The 16,457-nt window shown below is 46.6% G+C and overlaps 1 protein-coding gene across 4 annotated transcripts in view; it reads right to left on the bottom strand.

Moving 5' to 3' along the window:
• Window positions 1–16,457, bottom strand: part of Dnmt1 (DNA methyltransferase 1) — a 51,711-nt gene that overhangs the window by 27,031 nt on the left and 8,223 nt on the right. For all 4 annotated transcript variants that reach the window (XM_040729752.1, XM_040729753.1, XM_013119408.3 and 1 more), the window contains exons 2-10: window positions 10,690–10,726; window positions 9,959–10,066; window positions 9,660–9,870; window positions 8,819–8,894; window positions 6,066–6,132; window positions 5,445–5,476; window positions 5,023–5,101; window positions 3,374–3,411; window positions 938–1,025 (exon numbers count right to left, since the gene is read on the bottom strand). In XM_040729752.1, coding sequence (XP_040585686.1) covers window positions 938–1,025; window positions 3,374–3,411; window positions 5,023–5,101; window positions 5,445–5,476; window positions 6,066–6,132; window positions 8,819–8,894; window positions 9,660–9,741 — 462 coding nt within the window. In that variant the 5' untranslated portion in view covers window positions 9,742–9,870; window positions 9,959–10,066; window positions 10,690–10,726. The remainder of the gene's footprint in view (window positions 1–937; window positions 1,026–3,373; window positions 3,412–5,022; window positions 5,102–5,444; window positions 5,477–6,065; window positions 6,133–8,818; window positions 8,895–9,659; window positions 9,871–9,958; window positions 10,067–10,689; window positions 10,727–16,457) is intronic.

The raw sequence follows: 16,457 nt of genomic DNA on the forward strand, positions 1-16,457 counted from the left end.
ATGAGGACCCAGGCAAACACTGGCTGTTTATACAACAACCTCAGCATGTTTTACTTTGTGAGAGAATCCTTGAACCACCTTCCAACTGTATGCTTTAGCTTCAAAGGGAGATTTTGGTTGTTTTGAGATGGTCTCCAAAAGCCTAGGCTGACCTCAATCCTTCACCTTTAGCTTAAGGAGATGAAATTCCTGCTCCTGTCTGTACCTTACTGGTGCGTAACATTTTGCCAGACTTGTTTTAGGTTGTGGGGGTGCTCAGTTGATCAAGTAGAGGGGGAAAAAGAGGGAGAGTCAAAAATTGAACATAGGCCAGATGGTGGTGGTGCACACCTTTGATCCCAGTACTTGGGAGGAAGAGGCAGGTGGAACTCTGAATTCCAGGCTAGCCTGGTCTACAGAATGAGTTCCAGGACAGCCTCCAAAGCTACACAGAGAAACCCTGTCTCATAAAAACCAAAGTAAACAGGCCGGGCGTTGGTGGCGCACGCCTTTAATCCCAGCACTCGGGAGGCAAAGGTAGGCGGATCTCTGTGAGTTCGAGGCCAGCCTGGTCTACAGAGCGAGTTCCAGGACAGCCTCCAAAAGCCACAGAGAAACCCTGTCTCGAAAAACCAAAACAAAAAACAAAAAACAAAAAACAAAGTAAACAAATAGGATAGAATAAATTTTTAAAAATTTGAATTTAGGGCTTAAGGGAGCAGGCTTGCTGGATTAACAAATCAAAGCTTCAACTCTAAGTGGACCGGATCTCCAAAAAAGCAGATTTCACCTGCACCTTGGTTCAGGCAAACAGGATCAGACATGCAGTGACACCAACACCCAAGGAAGATCAGGCAAATCTGCCCAAGTAACAACTGGGATAGGATTTTGCCCCTAGAACCCTGCCGACCCAATAGTAGTGCAGACAAAGCCCACTTAAGACAGACAAGGACTTTGCCTTTTCTTCTTCGCCATCGTCCATTTCCTTGTGAGTTCCTGGTCTTGCTTCTCTGTCTGGCTCCTCTCTTGATCTCTGCCTCAATGTTCTGCCACATAAAAACAAACAAACACACTCACATGAACACTAGTGACCAAGGCCTCTGGGCACCATCCAAGCAGTCAAAGGGCTTAAATGACCTCCTCCCTGAGTTCTAGAATAGGCCACCTTTCCTATCTGCCACCCGTTGATACTTTATGACATTAAGTATTTTTGCAGAACTGGGACTCAAACCCAGTGCATCATGGACTGATGACAATACTCAATTGGGACTCACCAGATGGCTTGAGAGATAAAGGACTTGTCATATAAACATAAAGATTTGGTTTTGTTCCCCACAATCCACTATGGGAGGTTGTGAACTGAACCTGAGAGCAGTCCTGTTACCTCTGCAGGCAGCCTGTAGCACGAGTACTCTCAAATATACTTGTGTGCACATGCATAAGCACCTGGACCTGTGAGCCACACACCCCCAGTCCTTCAAGTGAATGATCAGAGACGCTAGGATAAGACAAAAACCACCAGCAGGCCTCCACTGGCAACTGGGGCCTGGAAGAACCCTCTTCACCTGCCCTGTGAACAGCTGAGACGAGGCAGGCAGCAGAGTGTGGCCAGTATCAGCAAGCACAACGGCTGGCCTCACAGAGCAGCCCTGCCCTTGGGGCAGATACTTGACTGTCCTCTGGACCTGGGACTCCAATATTTGCATCAGTCAAGTGGGCATTAACCAAAGCTTTAAAAAAAAAAAAAAAGCAAAGCCTATCTCTGAGGCTGGAAAAACAGCTCAGATGAAGACTAGAGTCCAGATTGCCCAGCACACTACATAAACGCTGGCTGTGTAGACTGGGCATGGCAATCCACTTGTGGTCCCAGTGTTTAAAGGGCTGGCTTACAAGACCAGTCCTACCAGTGACCTTGTATTCAGTTGAGAGCTCCTGTCTGAACGAACAGGTGCAACAGGAAGACATTTTTTATGCCAGCCTCTGGCGACCAAAGCCATCTATACACACTTGCCCACATGCAAGATATATGTCAAAAAAAAAAAACCATTATCTCTATTTGGATGTGGGACAGCTACAATCTCTACATTCCAGATACTGAGGCAGGTGAGTCAAGTCTGGGGCCAACTTGGGATACCTAGGAGATCCTATCCATTAAAAACATACAAACAAGGGGCTGGTGAGATGGCTCAGCAGTTAAGAGCACTGGATGCTGTTCCGGATGTACTGAGTTCAGTTACAAGCAACCACATGGTGCTCACAACCAACTATAATGAGATCTGGTGCCCTCTTCTGGTCTGCAGGCAAACATGCTGGCTGAACATTGTATACATAAGTCTTTAACAAAAACATACAAACAAAACCACAATTAAAAGACCAGCATTACTTGCTTGTACCTTTCTACTGCCACAAGAATGTGTTAAGGTGGAGTAAATCATGGGACAATTAACTCAGTCCACTGTCTCTGCCAGGATCAGCTGCTGGCTAGCAGGCCTCTGGTGAGCTCAACAAATGCCTCGCTTTAAGCTGCTGAGCTTTGGGATTATCAGTCAACCACTCTAAGTACAAGCTAACTTATATAACCACTCACTCAGCCACACTACTAAAAGGGAGTGTGGCCACTGAGGCATGGCCCAAGTCAGGAGAAGGTAACTATGATGTCAGTCTTCGATGGGGTAGTCTGACTTTGTTGAGGCAAGGTGTCTATATACTCATGGCTGGCCTGGAACTTAAAGAGATCCACCTCTGTCTCTCCTGAGAGCTAGGATAAAAAGGTATGCGCCACAATGCTCCCATTTTTTAGACAGTGTCTCACTCTATCTCAGGCTGGCCTCTAATTCATGGTAACCCTCCTGCCTTAGCCTCCAGCCTCCCAAGAGGAGATTACAGATGTCTCCACCATGCCCCAGCTGTGTTTGACTTTCTGTAAAATGTGAGTGTAGACATATGGAAGTCAGGAGACACTTTCAGGAGTGAGTCTCCATCGGGTGGGTTGCACAGACTGAACAAGTTGTCAAACTTGTGCAACAAGCACTTGGTGAGCTGTCTCAGTAGGCCTTGGTCTGTTTTTCAGCTTTTAATAATATTTTATGCATACAAGTGTCTCGTCAGCATGCATCAGGTGAGAAGAGGGTGTCTGATTGCCCTGGGATCTGGAGTTAAAGACAGTTGCTAGCTTCCATGCTGTTATCGGGAACAGAACCCAGGTTCCTTTGGAAAAGTAGCTAGTGTTCTTACTAGCAGAGTCATCTCTCCAGCCTGCTTTGTTCTGGCTTTCTTCAGAACTTCCCACAGACTGCAAAACACAACAATGCTCAGTACCAGCCCCTCATTCACACTGTGGTACTACAACTGAGCACCATTACAGGGTACAAAGGCACACCAGCTGCACACTTACAGCTCTCTGGTTTGACGTCGAAGTCTCCTGTCATGTTCCTAAAAGAATAAAAGAGTTAATAAAAAAGCCAGTCTAGTCTACACATTGAGTTCCTGTCAGCCAGATATATACATACAGTGAGTCACTGGCACCACCACCAAGAAAAAAATCATTTGATTTGTCTTGAATTCCTGCTTTGAAATTAACAGATCTGCAATAATCCTACTAGATTCTAGTTAGTGAAGTTGGTAAGGTGAACACTTACCAAGACCACTGTTTTGGGTGGCTCTCCCTGGAGTCCAGACCTACACTTGAACTTGTCTTACTCTGACTGAGGAGCCACATCCAGGCTGCTTAGTTGTTTCTCTCAACCCTCACATAAGCCCACATTAAAATATCTTTATTAGCCGGGCGGTGGTGGCGCACGCCTTTAATCCCAGCACTCGGGAGGCAGAGGCAGGCGGATCTCTGTGAGTTCGAGGCCAGCCTGGTCTACAGAGCTAGTTCCACGTAGCCAAGGCTACACAAACCAAAGTAAATTACATAAGAAAACTGCTGCCTTTTCTTTTGGTGGAGTCAGACAGCAAAGACTTTGGTTTTTCCGAGACAGGGTTTCTCTATGTAGCCTTCCTTGGCTGTCCTCAAACTTGAGATCTGCTTGCGTCTGCCTTCTGAGTGCTGAGATTAAAGGCAGGTGTTACCACTACCTGGCATCAAAGACATTCTTATGAGACAAACCCTGGGAAGAGATAAAGAAAAATTAAAGCAAACCCTGGGCTGGGGAGGTATTGCGGCGCATGCGCACTCACATTATGTAAATATTTTTAAAGGGCTAAGGAAATCTCAGTAACTAAAAGGCCTGCCACACAGGCCTGATGATCTGAGTTGGAGTTCCCTGAATACAAGAAAGACAAACTGAGGGCCAGTAAGATGGCTCAGGAATCAAAGCATTAGCTGTCTAGCCTGGTGATCAGAGTTTGATATCTAGGCCCCACACAATGAAAGAACCCCTAAAAGTTTTTTTTACATCTACATATGTGGACCCACAGACACAATAAGTGTAAAAACAAACTTTTTGGCTTTGTTTTTGCTTTTTTGATATAATCTCATGTAGCCCAGGCTGGCCTTGAACTTGTCCTGTAGCAAAGGATGACCTCCACTTCCCAAATACTGGGAGTATAAGCATGCCTGATAGTTTTCTGTTGTTCCTGGATATGAAACCCAAGGCTACATGCATGGTAGGCATTATCCCCAGGCACGCACATGTATATGTATATATATATATGCATATGTATATGTATAAAAACCTTATCCATGTCTTACTGCTAAACAAAATCTGCATAGCTCAGAACCTTCACTGTTATTTTCTCATAACGCTGGCCTGATGGAAAGAAACGATCACATTCTCAGCCACGGGGTAACGTTAGGTTCTTTTTGCTTAGGAGACTGAGGATGGAACCCAGAGCCTCAAGCATGCTACACCAACTCTGCCACTGAGCTAGGACCCAGCCCAGGAAGGCAGTTTATTATCTGGATGTGCTACGGAACCTCCAGCACTTCCTATTCTCAAAAAGGAGACCTAAGTCAGCTGTGACTCAGACTGCTCTGCTCTCCCTACCTCCCACACATTGAGAACTGGAGACACACTCAAGAAGGTAAAGGAGCTTTACCTGTCCACCTTGCTCTTCCTGACTCAACGGAGTTCCCGGTGTTACTCTTTCCAGCTCCGCTGTAGAAATTCCAGTACCACTGTCAAGCAAAGGAGAATACTGCATAGGCAGGACCCAAGCAGCTCAGTCCCCAGAAGCATCTTCATGAGCCCAGCTTCCTACACTAAGAGCATGAGCCACCAACCCCAGGATCGTGACAGTCAAGTGTTCTCTCACATCGAATATTGAGGCCTCCTTTCAACCCAGAAGACCTCAACTCATTCTGTGATGAGGGAGAATTCTACATAAATTGAAAGATGAATACTTGCTCCCAAATTTAGTGTCCTTAACAGGTTTATAGTTGCCAGGGAAACTTACTACAGTTTTCAGAAAGTAATTTCTATAATTGAGACAAATCAAAGAGGAGATAATAGGACCCTTACCGCTCTGTGCCTGTAACTCTGCGTTTCTTATCCTGGGCAGAGGGAGGAATAGAGAATAAGACAATGTTGGTTTGAAAGGCAGATCAGGGTTGGGCATTATCTCAGTGGCAGAGTGCAAGGCCCTGGGTTCAGTAATCAACTCAAAAAAAGGCAGATCACCCCCCATACACAAGTTAAAGAGGGTGGGTAAAAGCCAGGTATGCTAGCCCACACCTGCAACCCAGCACTCAGGCAATCAAGGCAGGAAGAACCAGAAGTTCAAGGCCAGCCTGGATTACACATCGACATCCTGTCTCAAAAGCAAGCAAGGTGCATGAAGAGATGGCTCAGTCTCCAAGAGTGCATTTTGTTCTTCAGAAGACTAGAATTCAGTTCCCAGGACACATGTCAGCGGTTCACCACTCCCAGTAGCTAGCTCCAGGGATCTGGCACCTCAGACTGGGCACTATATGCATATGCATATAACCCATACACAAAAACTACAAATATACACATAAAAATCCCAACCAGTAGCCTGGCGTTGGTGGCACACACCTTTAATCCCAGCACTCGGGAGGCAGAGGCAGGCAGATCTGAGTTCAAGACCAGCCTGGTCTACAAGAGTCAAGATGACTGACCCACCTGGTCTCTCTCTGCAGACTCATCTGGGATTGTCTTTTCAGATTCTCCCTCGGTTTTCCGTTTGTTACTGTCACAAGTGAGGAAGAGATTGTTAGCTCTGAGACACAGACACACACAGAGCCACCCAGTGGCCTTTAATATCTCCCCTTCTTTCACAGAAGAACCTTGAAAGCACAGGTTATTTTCCCTCCTAGGAAGGGTCCATCTTTCCAGGACTGAAAGCTTTTTTAAATAGTTACTTGATTTTAAATTATGTGTGCGTGTGCTCTTGGAAGCTAGGAGAGTACTGGGTACCTGGAGCTGGAGTTACAGGCAGTTGTGAATACTAGTGCTCAACATCCATATACTTGTTTTTAAAACTTAGATTCAATTTCATGTGTATGAGTGCTTTGCCTGCATTTGTGTCTATGAACCACATTGCACAGTACCTGTAGAGGTCATGAAGAGGCTGTTGGATCCCCTGGAACTGGAGTTACTAATGGTTGTGAGCCGTGGGCCCTGAGCCCTGAACCCAGGACCTCTGCCAAGAGGAGCAGTGCTAAGCCATCTCTCCTGCCCCACACATATTTATACACATTCATAGTGTATGTTATGTGTATGCATTTCTGCCATGTGATTGCCCAACTGGCCAGCCAAGGCCTACGTTGAGCTTAAGTCTTCAAGAACACTGGATACTCCTAACCACTGAACAATCTCTCTAGCACACAATGTTTCTCTCAAATATTAGGTTGCTTACCACTTTGCAAGCTTCAGAGTAATGGGTCTAGACAAGCAACGGCTTCTTTAGGGGGGATGTTGGTTTTTCAAGACAGGGTTTCTCTTTAATAGCCCTAGCTTTCCTGGAACTAGCTCTGTAGACCAGGCTGGCCTTGAACTCAGACCCGCCTATCTCTGCCTCTCCCGAGCGCTAGAATTCAAGGGCATGTGCCACCACGCCCAGTTGACTTCTCACTTTACAAAGAGGCACAACAGGTTTTTGACAAAGATGACTCTGTCCTTTGAGTCAGCCTCAGAAAGTACAAAGCTGAAGAGCTGCTTTCCCAGAAGACCTGGTTTTAGTTCCCAGCACTTCCATGGAATTCACAACCATCTGTAACTCAGGGATCTGATGTCCTATCCTCTTCTGGCTTCTGCAGGTACCAGACACACAGTGCATAAACATACATGCAAACAAGACATTCATACACACTAAAATTTTATATTATAGAACTGGAGACAGCGGGGTGGTGGTGGCACTTGTCTTTAATTCCGGCACTTGGGAGGCAGAGGCCAGGTGGATATCTGAGTTCAAGGCCAGCCTGGTCTACAAAGCCACACAGAAAAACTCTTGAAAAAAATCAAAAATAACTGGCGACAGTGGGATGACCTAGTAGGCAAAGTACTTGCTTGCTCTTCAAGCACAAGAACCTGTCTTCAGATCTCTAACATTCATCTTAAAAGCCAGGAATGCCAGCACCTGTAATCTTAGCATTGAGAAGGCAGAGACGGGCAGATTCTGGACCTGGCTGGTCAGATAGTCTAGCCAAGTCTGTGAGCTTCATGACCAGTGAAGGATATTATCTCAAAAAGTCAAGAGCAGCTTCCCAATCCAAGTGTGCAGTCACATTGCAGAAATGCATACACATAACACACATACTATGAATGTACATGAGTATATGTGTGAGGCTGGGGAGAGACAGCTCAGTGCTTAAGAGCACTGCTCCTCTTGGTAGAGGTCCTGGGTTCAAGGCTCAGCACCCACGGCTCACAACCATTAGTAACTCCAGTTTCAGGGCATCCAACACTCTGACTTCCACAGGTACTGTACACAATGTATTGTATAGACACATGCAGGCAAAACACTCATACATGAAAATTAAATCTTAAAAAACACAAAACACAAATATGTCTACATAAATATGTCCATATGAAGTTGGCTGATATGACTTTGAATAAGGTTCCAGTACTCGGAAAAATAAAGAACCAAAAACAAGTTCGTAGAAGACATAGAAACAATATTCTTTATTTTTCTATTACTGGGTGGAGTATGACAATTTTTTGTTCTTGGTTTATGTACATGGATGTGTTGTCTGCATGTATGTCTGTGCACTGCATGCATGGAGTACCCAAGGAAGGCTGGAAGAGGGCATCATTACCAGGACTGAAGTTACAGATGGGTTGAGGGACTTGAATCTGGTTCCTCTACAAGAACAGCCAGTGGGCTTATCTGCTGAACCATCTCTCTGGCTCTGAGTATTAGGGTTCTTGTAATATATGTTATAGCTTTGTGTATGCTTTAAGCTTTCTCAGAAAGTGAAGAGAACAATGTCTAGTGAACAAAACCTGCAAAATGAGCATCTATGTAGGGCTGCAGCTCAGTGGAAAATCCTCTGCCTGAAATCCCTGAGGGGCAGGGGCATGGCTCAGTGGTAGAGTTCCTAACATGAACCAGACCCTGGATTCTATCCTCAGTGCTAAAATAAAGGCAAAAAATAATGAAACTTGCCGGGCGGTGGTGGCGCACGCCTTTAATCCCAGCACTCGGGAGGCAGAGGCAGGCGGATCTCTGTGAGTTCGAGGCCAGGCTGGACCGATAGCCTCCGAAACAATACAGAGAAACCCTGTCTCGTAAAAACCAAAAAAATAAAATTAAAAAATTAAAAATGAAATTTATGAACTCTGAAAGCCAGGAAGTTTACTCTGATTCCATTCATGTTTTTCCAGAATTACCAGATCCCAAGAAATGGCCAACATCCCCTTCATCACATACTGACCCCTTTATGAAGTGCGATGTGATGGTGGTCTGCCTGGTGGTTCTCCTCAAAGCCATGGAGCTAGATGAAGCTTCGGCTGTTTATAAACAAAAACAGAAAAAAGGACATGACACTTTTCAGTGAGAACAAATGGCTGCAGATGGCCAGGTACTGCAAGAATACACACTTCTAGGCTTTCAATCTAGACTAAACTGCATACCGGCTCCCACATGTCAACAGACAGCCCGCCCATTAAAGCGGCCATTATAGGGACCAGACCACCTAAGAGAGGCTAAACTAGGTCCAAGAGCACAGAAAATCAACTAGAGACTCAGTGCAGCTCCACGGCAAAGCACTATATAGCACGCACATGGTTCTAGGCTCCAACTCTACTACCCACCACCAACCCAGAAGAGAAAACAGCTGGGGTTTGGCAGATGTGCCCTTCCCTAGCACACTGCAGGTCTTGGGTTCCATCCCTGGTACTGCAAACGACGCAGAGACAAGCAGGGGACAGACAAGGAAAGAAAGGTTAAGAAGCTAACCAGAGAATAAGGGTGCAGCTGAATGTCAGCATGTACTTAAGTGTTCACAGGGTCTTAGGCCGCCTACTGAGCACCAGAAACAACTGGAGTTTATGTGGTGCATGCTCATAGGTTCAAAATGAGCTGTCTCTTCATGGGAACCACACAACCTCCAGGAGGAGGTAAACAAGTCAAGGGAGATAGGCTAAGTAGCACTCAGAAGGCTGAAGCAGGACAGAGTGTAAGGCTAGCCTACATTATACACACAGGCACTATCTCAAAACAGCCAGAAAACCCAAAACAAGCAAACTGTAAACCACTATGCCATGTGTCCTTACAGTTGGTCTCACTGTCCGACTTGCTTCTCCTGGGTGCCCGACTTTTGGGTCTGAGTTTGGAGGGTTGTTTTGAGTCTGCCATTCCTGCTCTCCGGCCTGGACGGCTCCCGTTGGCTGGATAATCGTTGGCCTTCCGAGTGTGAGAGAGACTTCCGTTCTCCAAGGACAAATCTTTATTTAAAAGGGATTTCACTTTAGCCAGGTAGCCCTCCTATAACAGGGAAGGATAATTTAGTAGAAAGACATCACAAAGACAAATAAGAGCCTCTGCTTCTCTAAGAACTGGGAAACAGACTTACCTCAGACAATTCCTCTTTATGTAATTTGGTTTCCAAGTCACATAACTGGCTCTTTATTTCTGTTTGCAGGAATTCATGCAACAGGTTCAATTTCTCTTTCACACACTCCTGTGGAAGGACACAACTGAGGAACCCCCAGACTCCCAAGAGAGCAATTGACAAACTAATACAAACACTAAGCCACCTGATTGCCCCAGTGGCTGGGAGGTAGGCAGCCCTGGCTCTGCAAAAATCTAAATACAAGCTAGGCATAGTGTAGGATGCCTGAGACCTCAACACTCAGGAAGCTTAGACAAGGAGGGTTTTCAATTTAATGAAGCCCATATGAACTATCTAAGTTTAAGGTCAGCCCAAGCTATGAATCAAAACCCTGCCTCAGAAAAGAACTAGGAGGCTGGAGAGATAGCTTTGCCATTAAAGTACTTGCCATGCAAGCACAAAGACCAGAGTTCAGATCCCCAGTACTGGCATAAAAAAGCTTGGCAGAACCCAGCACTCAGTAGACAGAAAGGGGATCCCTAGGCCAAGCTTGACTAAGACTGGCTGAACCCATGAGGTCCAGACTCATCGAGTCTCCACCATAGTTAAGGGGACAGTGAAGACAAACATTTGACACCAGCCTCTGGCCACTACACGCACGCACCTGACTGCACATAGGCACCCATGTATATGTGAACACATGCACGGGCACAGTACAAACACAAGCGAGTATTTGGAGGAAGAGCAGTTACCTTTTCTGTTAAGCCATCTCTTTCCAAGTCTTTGAGCCTGGGTAAAGGAAATGATACAAAAATAAAATAAGAACTTCATTCACCTCTGAGAACCAATGCCACAATCTGAAACAAAACAAAACAGAAAACCTTGGAGTCCTAGCATGGGGGGTGTTAAGTGCCTGTGATATAGCCACTCAAAAGGCTAAGGTAGGAGGAGAACTCAAGCCCATAAATTTGTAGCCAACTTGGACAACATAGTGAGAACTGTATCCTGAAAAATATAAAAGCCGGACACAGTAGTAGTGTATGCTTTCAATCCCAGCACTCAGGGGACAGAGGCAGGTGATCTTTGAGTTCAAGGCCAGTAAGTCTATAGAATGAGTTTTAGGACAGCCAGGGCAATAGAGAAAGATCCACGCCCCCCCAAATAAGAAGGAATAAGCATTCTATTTTAGTGTTGGGGAAAACAGTACCCTCTTCTGGCTCCTGGCCTCAGTGTCTAACATCAACTTTCTCCTTGTCTCTTTTCTAGAAATAGGGTCTCCTATAGCTGGGTGGCTGAGAAAGCCCTTGAACCCTGATCCTCCTGCCTCCACCTCCTGAGTACTGAGATTAAAAGTATGTCCCACCATGCCCCAGTTTCTAGCATGTCCTTAGGAGTCTGAACAACAAGTACACTAGTCTCCTGGAAGGGTGAAGGACAGGAGCTATCAGACAACTGCTCATACTCAGCACCACACTCTGGTGGCTGGGGTAGGAAAACAATGAGTAAAAAGCCAGCCAGTCTCGGCCACATAGTGAGACCCTACCTCAAAACAGGGCTGGAGAGGTGACTCAGTCAGTAAAGTGGTTGCCTAGAATACATGAGCCACTAGGTTCCATTCCAAACTGTATGGTGGTACACACCTGTAATTCCAGCACTCAGTATGAAGGGACAAGGAGGATCAAGAATTCAAAGTCATCCTTGCTTGTACATTGTGAGTTTGAGGCTAGTTTGAACTACAGGAGACCCTGTCTTAGAGCAGAGGAAGAAAGTACAAGAAAGGAAGTGGGGAACAGATCAGTCAGGGTCCTTCAATAATCGGGATGACCTACAACTGTTTTTTCCCAACTGGGTCAGCTCCTAAAAGGCCTGCCACAGCATGAATGATATCAGCATGAGTCATGGCTACATTGTAGGGACCAGCCAATTGATGGATCCTAAAGGCCACGTATGCGGTGGCAGCCTTCCACTGTAGAACTAGTTAAGTGGGGAAAACAATGTGTCTGGGGCATCAGGCATGCCCACATAGAGGCGCTAGAGATGAAATCTGAGAAGCCAGCTGGTGAGCTGAGAATGCGGCTCAGGAGTAGAGTCCTGCCTGGCATGTCAAGGCCTTGGATTCCATCCCTAGCACTACCGGGGAGGGACAACAAAGCAGGCCAGAATCTCAGAGAGCTCAACCTCCAGAATATATACCTAAGTTTGAAAGTACAGAATTCTCTTGGATTTGTCTGAGAAAATTGTGGTCAGATTACTGATTGATTACTTTACCTCTCTGGTCGGGAGGGACTAGAGGAAGGAAAAGCCACGAAGAAGCGGTATGGCAGCCTATGATGGAGCTAGGGGACAGTGGAGGGTGAATAGGTTTAACACCATGAACAGAAGTCAGGTCTGTGCCGACTCTGCCCCATTCCAGCAGCCTTGAAGTCTGGGTGCTCAGTTTTCAGTAGCTAGAGGGCAGATTCAATCTTCCCAGCGGCTACTGACCAGGGGCACTGTGGTTACTCCAGGTACTGGCAGATCCCGCCTCCTCCCCCTAGTACCACTCCCACACACGGGTGCCTACCTTGTTGCAAGCCAGAAGCTGGCTAAGTGGACTAGTATCAGCAAAGGGGCTTTCACTTGATACTGCTCCACACCCTGCAATGTACTTATGGTTAACTACACTGTAGCAGGGACTCACTCTGGAGAGCTAGCGCCTTGAGAATGCTTGCCTGGTATATACATTTTGGGTTCCATCCCAGCACCCAGTAGCCTGGGTGTGGTGGTGCATATCTGTGAGCCCAGCACTTAAGAGTTAGTGGAAGTTGAGGAGTTCAAGGCCAGCCTAGGTTCCATGAGACTAAAAATAAAGCGCCTCTGGAATGGCTGTTTTTCCAGAAGCTCAGGTTGGAATGTGACAGAGTGCTGCCTAACATACACCAAGCCCCAAGTTTTACCCCAGCACCCAAAAGGAAAAAACCCTCTAGGAGCTTAGAGCCTCTCACAAGCAAAAGTCATCCCACTCTACAGTAACTTGGCCAAAGGCAAGACTCAAAGAAAGGCGGCTGCACAGTGGACATCTGTAGCCAGAGGCATAAACACAGCTGCTACCGCAGTCCACATGACTGTCCCTTTTGTGCCCCACCAGATGCTGGGAAGGAACCAAGACCTCAAGTGTTGGGCAAGAGGTCTACCACTGAGCCACTCCTAAACCCAGTTACTCTCCCTTAAAATGGGACAGGACACAACTACTGTGACCAACTAACAGTCCCCAGAACCCTGGGGTTCTACCTGGTAAGACTTAGGCCTGGATTCCTAGCAGAGGACAATCAAGTTCTACGATCAAGTGCTACGAGAAGCAGTGTGTCGCAAAAAAAGAAAGAAAAAGGAATGAGAAAATCCAAGTGGAGAACATCCTTAACCCCATGTTGACTTGACAGGCCATGATTCATTCCCAACTTAGCCACCTAGGAAGGTTAAAATATACATAAACCTTTGAAAAAGTAGGTAGACACAGCCAGGTACAGTGGCACTGAACTGCAATCCCAATACTTAAGAGCTAGAGGCAGGAGGATGGCAAGTTCCAGGCCAACCTGGATTTTATGGCTCCATTCTGTCTCAAACAGAATGTAGGACCCCAGTGGGACGATTGAGCAGGTAAGATACTTCCTGACTAAAGTTCAACTTCTCCAAGTGGAAAGAACCAGCTCTTGAAGTTGTCCTGACCTCCACACGCATGCCACACACACAATAAACCTAATGTAGCCAGGCAGTGGTGGCACACACCTTTAAATCCAGCACTCAGGAGACAGAGGCAGAGACCTGAGTTCCAGGCCAGCTTGGTTTACAGATTGAGTTCTAGGACAGCCAGGGCTATGCAAGGAAACTCTGAAACAAAAAACCAAAAACCCCTAGCTCTTCCCTGGTAAGACAAGCCCAACAGCACAAGGAGATCCACCAGAGGGGAAGCTGCTTCAGGACACACCCAAGAATAGCCATTAACAGTGCTGAAAAAAGTCCAGGGGAGTCAAGGACCGCTCAGAAGCACTGACCTTATTCCAAGGTCAAAAGACCATTCAAGAAACCATGGAGAGAGAACCATAATATTGGAACCACAACTTTAGTCTGACAGAAACAACCAGATAGGAAATTGCAAAGGTTATATTATTTCAACATCCTAAACCAGAAATGCTGGTCTGAGATAATTTGGCAGCAAAATAGGGACTGCAAGGCAAGCCCAAGGTTCTAGAAACCCGCCTTTTCTGCCTGCTGCTGGGGATGAAAGCCAGGGCCTTGAAATGTGCTGAAGATGGGGTGAGGCAATCTGATGTGATGTCCGTCTCACAACAGGCTGCTGCCCTGACCCCAGGACCTACGACTCTGTGGCAACAGCGACTGTAAATGTGACCCAGATTCTAGCGCTTTGGTTGGAAAGAGGGGAAAACCACCAGGGACAATCAGCATGGGCCTAGTCTAATCTCAACCCCCTCAGCAGAGCTTTGTGGCTGCATTGCAAAAAGCATTAAAGCGTGAAGAAAAGGTCAGTGACAAGGACAAGGCTCAAGAGGCTGGCTGGAGTGGGGGTAGGGAAGAGGGGACAGGAGTCAGGTGATGGGACCCTTTCAGAGGCTGACAAAACAGACCTAGGCAGACACAGGGGTGCACACCTGTATCTCCAACACTCACAAGGCGGAGGCAGGAACATCTCAAGTCTGGAGAGGGCTAGGGAGATGACTTAGCAAGGATCCAAATTAGAGTTCTAGGACCTATGTAAAACACTGAGGAGAAACAATGCTAGGTTTAATGGCCACCAATCTAGCCAGACAAGTGAGCTCTAGCTCAGTGAGAGGGGTCTCAAATAAGGTGGAGACAATTTTGGAAGACAAGCAAAACTGACCTCTGGCCTACACACCTACACACCCACACACAGATAAATGTACTAAAAAACACAGCCAGTGAGAAGGCTCAGTCGTTACAGGGGTTTGATCCCTAGAACCCATATAGAAGAAGAAACAGCATTCAGCCTTTCACAGACACACCAAGGCAGCACAGCAGCCCCCACACTCACTATTGGAATGTCAACTTAAAAACACATAAGAACTAGTAGTCCTTGGAGGTCTATACACACGCTGATGAGTGCTCCTGCAATCATACATAAACATAGGCACAATAAAGAGAGCTAGCCAGGTGTCACAACCTGTCACAGTAACCACAAGATTGGAGTAGGAACACTAAATCCAAGACCAGTCTGAGGTATATGAGACCCTGTCTTAAATCAAAGAAGAAAATTACAAACACAAGAAAATAACCCACACTTGCAACAGCAATAAACTAAACTGCCAATTCCCCAGAGAGGGCACATTCTTGCCTATGCTTCCAGAAAGGACCCCAGCCAGGGACATCTGGGTTTCTACCCCATTCTTCCCTCATTTCTGCCCTCCAGAACCACACGAGAGATGGACAGTCTGTAGTTCAGGGCGAAGCTCAGAGGTACAGCACATGCTTAGCACAAATCCACAGCCAGCACTGAAAGGAGATACAAGAAGAAAATAGAAGGTCACCTCAACACCGGAGAAAAAAAGATCTAAAACTAAACCAGTTCTGACGGCTCATGCCAGGAATCCCAACAGCACTCAGAAGGCTGAGGCAGGACAAAGAATTCAAAGATTGTAAGACCCAGTTTCAAAACAGAAGGGTCTCTATGGGCACCTACGTGCACATGACACATTCATTTACGCAAATGAGTCTTTAAAAAATGGACATAGAGCCAGGCAGTAGTGGCACACCCCTTTAATCCCAGCACTTGGGAGACAGAGGCAGGCAGATCAGTGAATTTGATACCAGCCTGATCTACAGAACAAGTTCCAGGACAGTCTCCAAAGCTACAGAGAAACCCTGTCTCAAAAAAAAAAAAAAGGGGGGGGGAACATGACGCTGGAGAGATGGCTCAGTGATTATGAACACTAGTTGGTTTTCCAGAAGTCCTGAATTCAATTCCCAGCAAACACACGGTGGCTCACAACCATCTGTAATGAGATCTGATGCTCTCTTCGGGCCTGCAGGCACACATGCCGACAGAACACCGTATACATAATACATCTTGTAAAAAGGTGGACAAGTCAGGGCACTAAGATTAAGATGACAACCACACAGCTGTAAGGGACAGCACCAGGACTTAACACCTGGCAACCCGGTGACAGTGTTTGAGACCCGGGGTGAGATATGCCCCCTCCAGCACAGCACTGACAGACACACAAGCTTGGATTCAACTTTAGCACAGCAAAAATAAGATTTAAGTCACAGGGGAACGCCACACTTCCTACGAGTGAAGCCAGGCTGTACTGTCTTTAAGGAGTGACTTAACGCAGAGGAGGAGGAAAGAGTGAGCAGAGCGCTTGCCTAGCACTTGAGGCTCTGGTCCCCGTCGCCAGCAGCACATGACCCTGCATGCATGGATACCAGCACCTGAAGTGGAGGCAGAAGGACCAGAGATCCAGGTCATCAGGATCTACACGGGGCTATCGGGGCTAGCCTAGGCTAC

The sequence above is a fragment of the Mesocricetus auratus genome, unplaced genomic scaffold (genome assembly GCF_017639785.1).
Source record: "Mesocricetus auratus isolate SY011 unplaced genomic scaffold, BCM_Maur_2.0 Super-Scaffold_100022, whole genome shotgun sequence".
In the NCBI taxonomy this organism is placed as follows: domain Eukaryota; kingdom Metazoa; phylum Chordata; class Mammalia; order Rodentia; family Cricetidae; genus Mesocricetus; species Mesocricetus auratus.